At 41.7% G+C, this 14,619-nt stretch overlaps 2 protein-coding genes across 8 annotated transcripts in view; both read left to right on the forward strand.

Annotated features, from left to right (window-relative positions):
* Positions 1-2,607, forward strand: part of TULP3 (TUB like protein 3) — a 33,155-nt gene extending 30,548 nt beyond the window's left edge. For all 7 annotated transcript variants that reach the window (XM_082073513.1, XM_082073510.1, XM_082073508.1 and 4 more), the window contains one exon: positions 189-2,607. In XM_082073513.1, coding sequence (XP_081929639.1) covers positions 189-322 — 134 coding nt within the window. In that variant the 3' untranslated portion in view covers positions 323-2,607. The remainder of the gene's footprint in view (positions 1-188) is intronic.
* Positions 2,608-6,513: 3,906 nt separating this feature from the next.
* The window catches only part of TEAD4 (TEA domain transcription factor 4), a 59,504-nt gene continuing 51,398 nt past the window's right edge, over positions 6,514-14,619 (forward strand). Inside the window, exons 1-2 of the mRNA XM_082043685.1 lie at positions 6,514-6,551; positions 6,917-6,992. The gene's annotated coding sequence lies outside the window, so the exon portion shown is untranslated. The remainder of the gene's footprint in view (positions 6,552-6,916; positions 6,993-14,619) is intronic.

The raw sequence follows: 14,619 nt of genomic DNA on the forward strand, positions 1-14,619 counted from the left end.
GAAAGGTAATCTCTAGAATAATGCAGTCGCTCTAGACAACGGATTTCAGGGCCAGTTTGGTAAGAAAGGATGGATACAACAACCACATGTATTTGGGACTGTCAGACGTGGTTTTTTGTTTGTGGTTGCTTTTGTTTGTTTGTTTCACTGTGAAATTTCTTGTCTCTGAATCTTCCTTTTCTCCCCAGCTGACTACATTGTGATGCAGTTTGGTCGTGTAGCGGAAGATGTGTTCACTCTGGACTATAATTATCCTCTTTGTGCTCTTCAGGCCTTTGCTATTGGACTCTCCAGCTTTGATAGTAAATTAGCTTGTGAATGAGAGACAACAGACTTGAAACATGGAACTTGCTCCCATCCCTGCATCTTGTTGCAAGAGTTCCAGGTGGAGTAATGAAAAGCACTTTGGGGAGGGAAAGGAACTGGAGGATGGACTTCTGCAGGCTTGTTAGAAAGCAAGTACCAGGCCTCAGAGCATTGTGGTTGTTGACAGCAGACCATCTTAGGAGACTGTCCCAACACTGAGCAGTCTCTGTATGCATTACGGAAGAACAAGGAATATGGGTGATGTTTTTGTCATCGGTATTGATTCTGCTTTCAGAACCCTTGTAACAGATGCTGCATGAAAGTGGGCTAAGGAATTTAGCCCACTAATTGGAACTCCTTGCATCTAGGGTTAGAAAAATAATGTTTTGATGTTCATATACCTTGGAACTTCCACAGTGCCACTGGAGATGATGCTACTGATCTGATCAGGAACTCCTAAGTTCCTGATCAGATGAATTCAGAAAAAAAGGAGGACAGTTATTGGCATATGTTCTCTTTTAGTCTGTATAGCATTTTGCTGTCTGCTACAACAGTCATGCACAGAAGGATCCAAGTTATGGCTCTGTGCAACCATAGGTAATGTCCAACAAATACAGAGCTGGAATGAGACACTGGCTCTAATAAAACACTTTTCTCTTCCTCTGTGGGATGATTCTCTGTTAAAGCTGATAGTCTAGTTCCCTTTCATTATTCTAGTTGCTCCATATGCCTTGATAGTCTTTTTACCAAATAAAGATCAATCAAATCTCAAACACTCCCTTTTCAGTTGGTGATATTATAACTATTGCTGTTTCTGTTAACTTTTAACCATGTGAAAAATGAGACTGAATAGATGGTAGAATCTGACTAAATTTGGCAGAAGGTAGTATTGTAACAATATACAGTTCTATTCCTGAAAAGCAGTGTTCTGATTGAGTGAATCTAGCCTGTAAGCTGATTATAAATATATTTTTAATGTGTCCATTTTTTGTAAAATTTGCTATATTTTTAGGAATAAGTTAGTGATTTTTTTTTTAATGTGATATTATCTCAAGTCATGACATACTAAAGTAGATTTTATGTAAGTAGTTTTAATGAGACTGTAAGAAGGAGTTACCTCAAAAGGAGACTGCAGCTATTTTCAAAGGCATCAGTAAGTATTAAAAAATTAATAAATGTATCATGGGGCTTTGCAATGTGTCGTTCCAGTGTTCCGTTTTTAATGTTGGATGTACAATATGGAGACTGCAGGTCACAGCATTTACATGCTGCTTCTTGATTCATATGGCCTTGATTCATCAGAGTGAATTGCTGCACACTGTGACTTGTAAGCCTTGTAGTGTACACATCTGCTGTGTACTAGAGCAGAGAACAGTAAATATCTTGCCTGTTTCTTGGCCATTATGCATATTCATTATGATCTTGGAAAACTCTCTCCCTCTGTTGAGACAAGACCGACATTCTGCAGATTTGTAAATTGTCATTGTCAGCTGAATAATTCTGTTTCAAGCGCCAAAGAGACAGATTTATTGCTTTTGGTCTCTGGAGTCTTTGCAGTGGTAGATATAACTTGCTCTTTCAAAATAATGGAACTTTGTGAAGACATTTTCTGATATTCCCAGGAAAAAAAAATGATGGTAATCATGTGTAAACTCTGTATTTAATTGTAAATTATTAACTGGCACTGAGAACTCCAGCTCGCCTATGTCCCAGATGACCACTCTGCATTAGCTGGAGAGCCATTGTCTTGAGATGATCTCATCAGCAGAGCAGTCCATGAAGAGAACTTGAATCATGGATCTCTTTTGTGCCTTCCTGTACTTCCTGCTCATCAGCCCGGGGACAAGACCTGGCAGTGTTTTCCAGTTGTGCTTTTCTGAGTTCTTTGCTGATGGCTCTGCATTCCCTCCACCCATCCAGAAAAACTGTCAGTTTGTTACCTGTCTGATTATTTTTCTGATTACAACTGTGTGAAAGAAGCTGCCTTATGTTAGTTTGGGGCAACCTGAAGGTAGAGTGCTATTTTCTAATTCAAGATTATTTTCTCTGTGCTCAGAAGGCCATGGTTGCATCCCTTTACTCATCCTTTTAGTTAGGCTTGTCAGCAGTGGCTCTTCAAGCTATTTGTTGACATGTAGCATGGTCAGGGCCTCTGGGTCTCAGTCAAATTATGCAGACAGATGAACTGATTTAGTGCTTTTTTATGAGATACTGTTTTATATTAGTTGTATTTATAACTTTTATATCTAAATGAAAATAAACTAATTTATATATTGAAAGAATCCTTGATTCTAAATGATTTTTGGTACAATTTTGCTGTCACTTGCGGGTGTTCTTTGTTCCTCCGGTATGAGATACTACCTCAGTTTCTTTCGGTCGCCTCGTACCTCATCTTTATTCTTATTCCCCCTTTTCCTTTGTAATTCTCGATTATCTTAATTTGTGATGGTATTTTCATACACTTAGTCTGGGAATAAATGTAAGGTTAGTATCTCTAATACTATTTTTCCTCATCAGCAAGTCTTCCTCTATAGTTCTTGGTTCCCATTTGATTCTCTCTTCAAGCTAATTGCACTTCTCTGTTTTTAATGTTTCTCCCAACATCCAGTTAAGGCTTTTGAGATGGTTCTTTATGCATTTTTCTACCCTCTGTCTAAACCCGTTCTAGTGTTGGAGTATAATACCATATATTTCTGAATCAAGAACTGAAATAATACAAGGCTAGGAGGAACATCAAGTTGAAGTAGTTGGTTTTCCCATTTCCAGTGGGAGATGTATCAACCTCAGTAAGAGGAGGTATGCTGGTTCCGATAATCAGAAATGGACGCAGTTGTCAATGTGTAGGCCGTATTCTGCATACACCTCCTTTTTCCCAGTATTTCCATCTGAGCCAAATTAGGTTTACTTGGGAGAGAAAACTGAGCAGGAAATACTACTGGGCATTTGTTCTTAGTACAGTAATATTAGTTGCTTATATGCAAACACAGCATTCTTGAAATCTCAAAGAGATATGAAAACAAAAAGTAACCATATAAAACTGTTAAATATGGATCCTGAAGGCATGCCTAGCAGACTAAAATAGCTCCTTGGCTCACAAAGACAGTGAATAATTTTTTGCTTTAAGAAGTCTCACTCTCATTGAAGTTTTGCTGCTAAATTTGGTAGCAGGGTTTTTTGTTACTGTTGGCATAATAATTAGTTAGTGTGCTTCTCTATTTGCTGGTAGTAACAGCTCTGTAAGTCTCTGAGTTGACATTGAATTAGGTTTCTTGTTCCTGGTATAGAAGACAAGCAAAGCTTTCCCTGTGATTTACAGGTCGAGAGCTAATAGTTCGTGTGAAGTTTTGTGAAACTAAACTATGGACAGATTCCTTCTCTGACAGAGTCAGGAATCTCATCTACTCTGCCACAGTGTCAAACTGTTGTACATAACTGCAGTTTGTAACTACTACAGCTGAAACCCAGACCTAAGATCCTTAGGGTATGCTAGGGCCAAATGTTTTGGTCCAGCATATGTGATGAAGACAGTAGAAAATTAACAGTGGTGTAAGGGCTTCCTTACTAACAGGAAGAACAGCCTGCCGCAAGTGTGAACTGGTAAGAATTGAAAGGCTTGTCATGAAAGAGGACAGAGACCCTGTACCTACTCTTTCTGTTGTATCTCTTGAACTGTACAGCCTGTAGAGTTTTTGTCTTCTCATTCCATCCCTTAATGTGTTCTATATGGAAGTATTTGTTTCCCTCTGGAAGCTGGAGGTCACTTCTTTGGTCCCCAAATGGGAGAAAAATCCAGAGGCATATTAACTTCACCAAAACATATTAAGGTAAAGGCTATTATAATTGTAACCTGCTCTGGTAATTTAACATTTAATTTAGAGAATACATAAATGGGTGAATGTATTCTAGGGGACTGAATTTGTGATCATTTACTTTGATTAAATTAACACTTCTAGACAAGGCAAAACATTGCAGAGTCTGCAACATAAGAGCTTAAAATTATAAAGAAAACAAAGGATTTTTAAAAAAATTCTTAATCGAATTGAGCCCCTTATTTCTTAAAGGGAAAGTAATACTATTTTACTGTGAAAAATGACTTTATTTTAAAAGCTGCAGAGGGTTGGGGAATTAAGTCTGATCAGCTTGCCCAACTTCCTCTTCTTTCTTTTCTAAGCAGAATAGTTTACTTCCGTATTATCACCAGTAAAGAAGAAAAACAAAACAAACAAAAAACAACAACAAAAAATCCCAAACCAACAACAAAAAAACTACCACCAAACCCCCTCTGTTCTCTTGAGTAGGTTTACATCTGCAATTGACTGGAGTCCTGCAAAAAATTTGTGTGATGATTCACAGGAAGGAATAGGTTTCAATTCCTTCTCTTTGAGCTATGTTTATTCTGTGGGGAAATGGGAGCAAAAGAATACTGTTAGTCACATGATCATGAGACCTGACCTAGAATTCACAGTGAACAGATGTGATGAGAAGTGAGCTACCTTTAATTTGTTTTTCATTAAATTACACATTCTAAAATATGGCTTAGTAGAAACAGTGGCTGAGATTGTTACAGAACTTTAAATAACAAAAAAAAAGCACACAAAATAATTTCATTGAATTTTGTAACTTCATCTTACGTATATTGTACATACTCTTGATTCCTGCAGTTGTATCAGAAAGCTTTTTCTGAAGTATTCATAAATTATATAAGATGTATATTTCTTAAGTATTCATAAAATTATTATATTACTTATAAAGTGTATTAAAAAGTATCAGTTATCTTCAGCACTGCCAAACTAAAAAAAAAAAGGAGGAAAAAAATTTGGAGTTGGCCTTCCAAATCCCAGTATTAAGTTTATGAAATTGATGGGTTTTGTCATCTGGTTTCTGAGGCCTTGGGACACTTTTACATCCTGTTTTCTGGATTTTCTCTGCAACTTGAAAGACTTAAAAATTTTTTTAGCTTTGGGTTCTTACCAAAAGCAGAGATTTTTCTTAATCGATTTCTTCAATATACTGAAGTTTTAAACAAAGCCAACTGTGCCATAACTCTACCACAGGTAGTTATGTGCACACCAGGCATCTGGGGTGCATCCACCATCACCTCCTGGAAGCATGAAAAAGTTTATTTTGCTGATGTAGCTGCACTGCCTAGAGCTGCTAATAGGATGCAATTACAATTACTAAAGTTGCTGGTTTACTTCTGCTTTTGTTTTTGGGGATGTGGCCTTCCAATCCTAGTGTAGTTCTCAGTCTTGTATCAGCATTTTCTAATGCAGCATGTCTGCACTCCTGTACAAATAACACAAGGGCAGCTTCCTCGCGAGATCAGGAAAAAGCCACAGAGGATATCCCTTTGCTGTTGGGCGAGTAGCTTACTTTCTGGGATGCTCTGGGGACAATTAAATCCTTACGACCATTTCTGGGGTGTTGGGGTTGGTTTGTTTTGCAGTGGCTCAGCTATGCTGGGTGGAAATCCCATCACATCCCTAAGGGGCGCGGGCCGCGCCTGGTCTGAAGGGGCTACCGAGGAGGGTCGTGCCCCTGCGCCAAGAGAGGACTAGGGAATGCCGGGTTCCCCGGGAGCGGAGCCCCCTCACCCAGCGCTCGTCCCTGGCGGCCGGAACGGGCGGCTGCTGGGTCGCCGTCGAATCCCCGCAGCGTCGGAGTCCCGTCCCTGGGAAAGCACCAAAGCAAGTGTCGGCATTTCCAGAGCTCTTTCTTCGGTTAAGGCCAGCCCGTCCAGGCCGCGGACTCCAACTCTCTCCCCTCTCGGACGCCACCCTCGCCCTCACCACTGCGTCACTTTCTAGAGGTAGCGGCGTCCCGAGCGCTCCCGCCGCCCCCGCCCTCTTCCCCTGCTCCCCCTTCCAGCCGCTCGAAGTTTCCTTCCTTCCTTCGCTCCCCCCCTGTGCGGGGCAGCCTTCCTTCGCCGGCCCCCTCTTCCGGCTGTTGCCCGCATTCCCTCCACTCCGGTCACACACGACCCTCGGCCGGGGAGCAGCTCAGCTCCGCCTCGACCCTTCTCTCGCCTCCCCCCCAGTAGTCCCCTCCCCAGCCCTGTCCCAGCCACTGCGTTGGGCAGCAGTTCCCTCCCTCGGCCGCGTTCATTTCATACCAACTCGCATTCCTCGCATTCCTCACTTCCTCCTTTCAAACTCCAGGGGAAATAAAAACCCTTCCGAACTCCTGCCCGACCGCCGCCACGCCGCTCGGGCTTGCGGTCCCGCCGGCCGCTCCGCGCTCCTCAGGTGAGTGTGCGCTTTGTGCCTCCGGTCCCGCCGGCCATCACTGCCCCACCCCTCCGCCCCGCTCTGTTCCCCTCCTGTCCCCGGCCGGCAGGAGCGCCCGGCTGAGCATTGTTCGTGCCGTCCCTGCAGCTGCGGGACTTGAGGAAGGGGGATCCTCGAGGGCCCATTCCGCCCCGAGAGCAGTTCGTGGATCTCCGGCAACTTCTTTTCCTTCCGACTTGGCGGTGGAGATGCTGAGCGAGAAGCTGACCCACCCGCTCCCTCTGTCCCAGCCCCCATTTCTACCCCTGCGGGCTCGGGGTTGGGGATCGGGCGGGAACGAGGGGCAGGCATGTAGTAACAGCCCTCATCTGCTCTTTTGGCAGAAAGTCCTGGAGCAGAAGGATTTGAAGCCTGTGCCCGCTACCCCTACGAAGCAACAACCGCTTTTGCCTGGCTCAGGTCAGCACACGCTATTTCACGGTCGCTTTCGCGGGAGGTGATGCGGCGTGGGTGCCTGTAGGACAGCGTGAAAGACAGGGTTCGGAGCCGGTCATGTGCGACAGGAGAGGCACAGCCATACAAAGGAAGCGATAAGATCCTCTATGGAGGCTCCGGCAGCTCTCCCTGTTGGGAAGGGGTTGCCGGCGCTGGGATTTCGGGAACTTGGTCACTTGTCGCATCGGCTGAAAACTACTAGCACGTCTATTGGCAAAAAATAGGTTTCTGTACCGTTCGTAGCGATGTTCTTGGGGAGGAGGATCGGCACTTTCTGTAATAAATTTTAATGTAAATTGTGGAAGTTGTTTTGGGGAAAAACAAAACAAAAAAATCATAAGCAAACTTGTCCTTGAGAAGGCATGTGGTTTGTTAAAGAGCATTTATCAAAAGATGAGGGAACACTTTTCCCAGATGAGTTATTCTGAAGTTAAAGTTGAGTTTTGGTGGCATGCCTCTGGAAAGGATTTGAATTAAAACCCAAAACAAAACAAAAAACACCCCCCCCCCCGCCAAAGCAAACAAAAAAAAGCACCACCAAACAAAGCTTCCCCAAGTAATATTTTATCTTATGTAGATAACTCCGTTTAAACAATTCCTTGCGTGGGATGCTAAAGATGGGCTTTTTTTGTGGAAGGAGGAGTGAGTATAACTCAATGTATTTTAAGGACTTCTGTAAAGTACTTTATGGTGAATAGTCATATATAAGTTAAAAGTAAAAAAAAAGCCCTACAACTAACCTACCAATTTTAAAATTATTATTTTTGTTTAAGCTGAAAATACACTCATGTTACTTTCCAACTTTAAGAGCTGAGTTCTGTGAATGCCATACAAATAAACAACACAAAATACTTTTCAAATGCAGAGGGCAAGGGTGAAAGGGAAGGAGATTTGAGGATTGTTTGTTTATTTTTTCTTGTTTCCGATTACTCAGAACAGATTATCTTCCCCTAGACTTGACTGTACTGTGTGCAAAGTGAGTGGAGCATTCATTCGTCTGTCCATCTGTCTGTGTAAATGTAAGAGGTTTTATTGTTCCTCTCCTACAGGAGGAAGTGGACAGTAAGAGAGGACACAGAGTAACAGGGAGGAGCAAAAGGAACAGAACAAGGGGGAAAGCAGACTGGATATGTAATGAGTGCCAGTGTGGCTTTGAAGCTGCTGTACTGTTACCTGTGCAGTTAAGGCCTTTTGGTCGTGATGGTTTTCTCATGACCTGGATGGTGCTGTATTGAATATGGAGGGGATTCTTTATTAGGGTTGTTAGGTGCTGAGGGACTCTGGTTTTCTTTGGAACTTGGGTTGGCAGAGTGAAGGGCAGCTAGACAGTGGGTGCAGTCACCTTATAGGCTTTTCCTAATTTGCAGTCTGGATGGCTCCCTCAAACTTGAGCATGTGAGAAAGTCTATCATCTTTAAACTGAACCATCAGCTCATAGTTTGTTATCCTCTCAGACATGATTTTGGGAGCAATTAAGTGTGCATGAGAATGGGTGTGAAGAATTGCTCCACTGTCCTGGTTCCTGGTACATAGTTTGGATTTTTAAATTAATGTTACTTTGAAGTATTTTCTGTTATTACTGTGATAAGTGTTTTAATGTTAGCATATTATAGAGCATATGTGGGCAAAACATATGAAAATAGTACTGCCAAGCTCTGAAGAGAAAAAGGACTCTGTGGCACTGAATCTTGCTTGTGGCTTAAAATAAATCATGGTTGTTTTTCTTACTGGGGTATTTGTTTCACAGAACTTGAATACTTTAAGTAGAGTTTTGAGAAGGTTACTGAAAAGTGCCATTTCCAACAGATGTTGCTTGCATCTCTGTTTGAAGTGCAATTGGACTTATTCACAGCTCTCCTTCCTTAGTATTAGGTGTCTTTTTCTGCTTTTATCTTTCAGCACTTGGTTCCCCTACAGTATTGCTCAAGGGGTGGGTCCACAAAGACTTGAGGCTGGCACTGCTGAAGATAGAAGCTGTCTGCACAGCCTCAAACTGTCAATTTCTGTACGTGTCACACCTCTTGCCCTTGTTGCTGGAATAGGTATTGGCACTGCTGCTTACTGACCCAGGGCAGGGGACCGATCCAGATGAAAAGTAGCACTCTCTTTTAGCAAGTTGGTTTTCAGCCACATCTTGTTCTCCAGTGTGCTTAATTGTATGGTCTCAATAAATGCTGGTGTGTCTGGAGAAGGGGATGCAATGACTAGAGGGTGGGCAGCAGGAGAAGAATGGGGATATTTTCTTATCAACATTGTCATCTTTTCTCACCTTAAGGAATTCCTTGGTCCATGTCTACAGTTTCTCCTGTGAGAATGAAATAATTTTATGTTTTTTCTGTACATAACTGTATCTTAAGAAAGCAAAAATTCAGTGCTACCTTTCTTAAAAGATCTATTATACTTTCCCTATAGCTCAGATTTGTCCTTTATTCATTTGTTTTATTTTCTTTCCCTACCCCCAGTCCCCCATAAATGCTATTCAATGGATCTTGCAGTACTTTTCTTGGGCAACTTTTCCATTGCCTTATGTACTCTAACATCAGAAAAGTTCTTACTTTAGCTCAACAATTTTTGCCTTGGTGTGTATTTCTGTGAAATGATTGCTTATTCTCTGCATTTACACCTTGTAAGTTCTTATAAGTTACTAATGAGACTAAACTTTTAATATTTTTCGACATCTCTTGTTTTTTATTCTCTGCTCTTCATTTTCTTCAGTTTGTCTGTGTTGCTTTTAAAGAATAAGACCTGATATTCCTTGTATCGGAGGTGATTAATCTCTTTTTTTTGCCTAATGTGATACCTGAGCACAGGCAGACAAAAGTTACATTGGTCATTTGGCAGATATATTTGCTTTGCAGAGAACTCTCTCATTTGTTCAGCATTCTCACTCCTGCTTCTTGAAGAGCTTTTTCCTTTATGTATTTTGTTGTTGTTTCTTCCGTGTCTTTGCATTACTTTTTTTCACATAGTCTTATTTGTCTCCCTTGCTTCTCTTGTTTGTTATTGAGCTGTCCGAATCCCTTTGAGTTGTTTTTTATCCACTGATATTTGTAAACTTCATTCCATGTCACCTGTAAGTTTTGTTTACATTCCTTTTATTCTGTCTTAGATCTCTAAATTAAGATGTCAAATCTGGATGGGCAAATATCCCCACAGCAACCTAGTAGATATGCCCCCTATACCTCTTGGTTTCATTGATCTGTATCATTACACTTATTTTTGAATGTGTTACTTAATTTTCTAGTAATATGAGCAGTACTCTCCAATTTGAAGTAATTTTTCATCTATGATTTCCTTGGAGAGTAGCAAATGCTATTCTAAATCTAAACATATTACATTATGCACTGTGTTCTTTTCATTCCCTAACTTAATGTCAGTTCTATCCTCCTTTGAAGTGCAGTCAAGTTTATGAAGATTTACAGTAGTGTATGCTTCTCTCTCTCCAACTTCTGCATTATGCCCACCACCATGCTAAATAAATGCTCAACATGTTCCTTTGTAGAGTCCTGTAAAAATTCAGGAATTTGTGTGCATGGAGCTCGTTACAAGATCTGAGACTAGATAATTAGAAAGAGTTCTTTGGGATTTGGAGGTGCCTTTTTGTGTTGATTGTGTGTTTTCGTTGTTGTTGTGGTGGTGGTGGTGGTTTGTTGTTGCTGTTTTGTTTGTTTGGTTGGTTTTATTTTTTTCTTTTCGAGGGGGTGGCTAGGGGTGGGGGAGTGGGTTTTGTTGTTTCTGCCCCTTGGCTCCTCCTTTTTCTGGAGATGATGCAGTCAGTCCTGCTAGGGGGGGTCAGGTTTTCCGGTTCTGGTGCCACTGGCTGAGTCACACTGGCTCTGTTTTTTTGTTCTGTTGTAGGTTTCTAATTACCTCATTCTTACTTTCATTAGAAAATTATTGCCAAAAGGTAGGTGTTTTACTTCATTTTACTTCTGAAACATGAGTGCCAGTGGCTTTCAGAGCCTGGTTACAAGCCTTTGAAGCATCTACTTTGCTATTTCCTAAGAAAAAATAAATTAGCGTAGTCCTCAAAATGCCTCCCTTTGAACAGCGTGGTAACCATTAGTGACAGATGTCCAGGCAAAGTCTAATCTCTTGTAACCAGGACTACTTTAACGGAAGGAGGAAAAGTCAAGAGAGTACTGAGCATGTGTATACTGAAATGGAAAGGGAGGATGTGCTGATGTGTCTTAAGTTCATCTTTCCTGATCATGCTTCTCCATAGTTAGTATTCAGCAAAGCCTTTGACACTATCCCACAGCATTCTCCTGGAGAAGCTGGCAGCTCAGGGCCTGGATGGGTGAACTCTTTGATGGATAAAGAACTGGCTGGAGGGATGTGCCCAAAGAGTTGTGGTGAATGGAGCCAAATCCAGTCGGTGGCCGGTCATGGGCTCAGGGCTCAGTATTTGGGCCAGTTCTGTTTGATCTCTTTATCAATGATCTGGATGAAGGGATTGAGTGCACCCTTAGCAAGTTTGCAGACGACACCAAGTTGGGTTGGAGTGTTCATCTGCTGGAGGGTAGGAAGGCCATACAGAGGGATCTGGACCAGCTGGATCATTGGGCTGAAGCCAATTTTATGAGGTTTAACAAGGCCAAGTGCCTGGTTCTGCACTTGGGTCACAACAGCCCCAGGCAGAGCTACAGGCTCGGGGAAGAGTGGCTGGAAAGCTGCCTGGCAGAAAGGGATCTGATGGTGCTGATTGACAGCCAGCTGAATATGAGCCAGCAGTGTGCCCAGGTGGCCAAAAATGTCAACAGCATCCTGGTTTGTATCAGGAATAGTGTGGCCAGCAGGAACAGAGAGGTGATCGTGCCACTGTATTCGACACTGGTGAGGCTCCACCTTGAATACTGTGTTCAGTTTTGGGCCCTTCATCATAAGAAAGACTTTGAGGTACTAGAGAGAGTGCAGAGGAGGGTCATGAAGCTGGCGAGTGGCCTGGAGCATGAGTCTTATGAGGAGTGGTTGAGGGAACTGGGGCTGTTTAGCCTGGAGAAAAGGAGGCTAAGGGGAGACCTTCTTGCTGTCCACAACTACCTGAAAGGAGGTTGTGGAGGGTGTTGGTCTCTTCTCCCAAGTAGCAAGTGATAGGACAAGAGGAAATGGCCTCAAGTTGTGCCAGGGAAGGTTTAGATTGGATTTTAGGAAAAATTTCTTTGTGAAAAGGGTTGTCAGGCATTGAAACAGGCTGCCTAGGGAAGTGGTGGAGTCACCTTCCCTGGAGGTGTTTAAAAGGAGTTTAGACAAGGTTCTTAGGGTCATGGCTAGAGTAAGGTTATGGTTGGACTTGGTGATCTTGAAGGTTTCTTCCAATCAAAATGATTCTGTGATTCTATAGCAGGTTCATGAAATAAAGCTCACTGATACAAGATTGGCAGGATCTAGAGAGATTCTTTTGGGTTGAAAATCTTGCCAGTATAGGGAGAAAATAGAGAGGTGTAAAAGAATGTTTTGCATAAGAAGATTTTCTCCAAGTGCATTTACTGCTCTCTGAGTTACCTTTCTAAAAATAAGTAAATAAAATCCTATTTATTTTCCTGCCCTGTTTGTTTGTGAAGGATCTCTGTGAACAGAAGAAAATAACTCTGCAGGGGAAACAATGAAAATCATTATTTCTATCCACCCAGTAATCTAACTGAAAAACAGAGAAGCAGCATCTTTTTCAACTGTTTTTGGTCACAGATTTTATTAAGAACATGCTTTAAAATCTGGAATCAAGTCTGTGGTTGGCTGTGTCCCTTTAAGAATCTAGTTTTGCTTGGCTACCTGCCCTTGTTCTCCTGTAGATTAGTCCAACAGAAGGTATATAACCTGCTGACCTTCCTGGTGGGAGGGGTGTGGAAGGGCAAAGAAATAAATCAAGAGGTTCATGCAAACTTAACCTGTGTTTTTTCAGTTTTTAGCATTTCCCCCCCCTTTTTCTTTTTCTTCTTAGTTATTCCCATTTGAGGGTTAGGGTTGTACTTACAGGTTCTCATGATTTTCATTTGCTTTCTCTGAAATCCCTACACGATGAGCAGTTTGGAAATGACAGTGTGTTTATGGCACAATTGAGAGGGAAGAGTTTTGAGCTCAGAACTACACTAGTCTCAGTTGAGGATGGCTTTATTGTCTCTTGTATCAAACTAGTAGAACTGCAATCTGTCTAAAATGGCTGGTGTCTTTGTCTCCTGAGAAATTTCAGACTCCTCTACCAAAAAAAAAAAAAAAAACCAACACCAAAAAACACAACAACAAAAAAAAAAGACAAATCTGGTGGATTTTCCTCAGTGTCAGCCATCAACAAGTGATCATCTTATCTGCAAGCAGTGAATGTTCACCTGTTGCATGTTCCAAGTGGAGCATGTACTCCACAACTGAGCTGGGTGGTTTCTGAATAACTCGAGAGTGTGGCTTGGTTGGCAGCCATGAGTAGGGTTCATTCATATGATGCAGATGTTTCATGGTTCTTCTGTATTTTTCTTAGGCATTAGTTTATCATAAGTACCAAACACTTTTGATCTCTTTTCTGACTATGACTAAAATCAAAGCATGTGCTTAATTGGTTGACTGAATTGACGTCCCATTTTATATACCTGTTCTTCCTGTTTGTGGTTTGCATTTTTCTTGAGGCTTTAGTAAAGGGCTTAGCCCTGGCCAGGCAGGTCATGCCTGCAACACAGACCGCCTGCAAGCACTGCAGATGTGAAAATCTGACTGTGTTCATGGGTTCTGAGGTCAGTGCTTCTGGCTATTCTGTTGTATGTCTCAGCCTAGATTCAGCTATTTCTTTCCTGGGAGACTGGCTATAGTTTTGGAGCTTGATGTTTCACTGCTTTGGATGAAATTTGAAAACATCTGTCTCTTGTCTGAGTTCTGCCATTAGTGTTATGGAAAGGTAAGTATGTCACAGTTGTGAGTTTTTTTGGGACAGCTACCCTCAAGTCCTAGACAAGAGGTTGAAGGATGTCATGAACAGGGTGCACGATTAGGAAATAAGAATTCAATTTGGATATCATAAAATGGGCTTTTTGAATCTCTCAATTCCATGTTACTTATCAGGAAAGACTCAAAAGACACCCAGTTTCCAGACAGTGTTAAACACAAACCTCTCTGAAGTTATACCACTTGCAATTGCAAATCACTTTTAAATTTCACCCTTTCTTGTCTTGAATTTCTTGTCTGGATTTTGCCTCCAGTCTGATTTTGTCATTGAGTGGTTCACTTAGGTCTTCAGGCTATAGTTTTTTCCATAGGTAAAAAAGGGGCTTTTGAGTCTGGTGAGATTTTCAGGACAACTGACTTTCAGTGGGTTTAGGAGCAAGACTTTTTTAAGTTGCTATTAAAGGTTCCCTATCCTTTAATAATGATGTGAATAATACTCTTTAGGAAAATGCTAAGCATGATTTTTCTGTCACTACCTTGGTTTGGTAAGACCTAAGTAATTTTAATTAGTCAATGTCTACACTTGTCTATACTTGAAGGGACAGTTGTGATTTAAATGTGTTAGGTAACACTGCTGGTGATTTTGGTGATAGAAAAAGGCCATGATTATTGAATTTCCTCCTGGCTCATTGCTTTCTAACCAGCTCCATGCTTTTTGGGA

The sequence above is a fragment of the Streptopelia decaocto genome (genome assembly GCF_964273445.1).
Source record: "Streptopelia decaocto genome assembly, chromosome: 1".
Lineage (NCBI taxonomy): Eukaryota > Metazoa > Chordata > Aves > Columbiformes > Columbidae > Streptopelia > Streptopelia decaocto.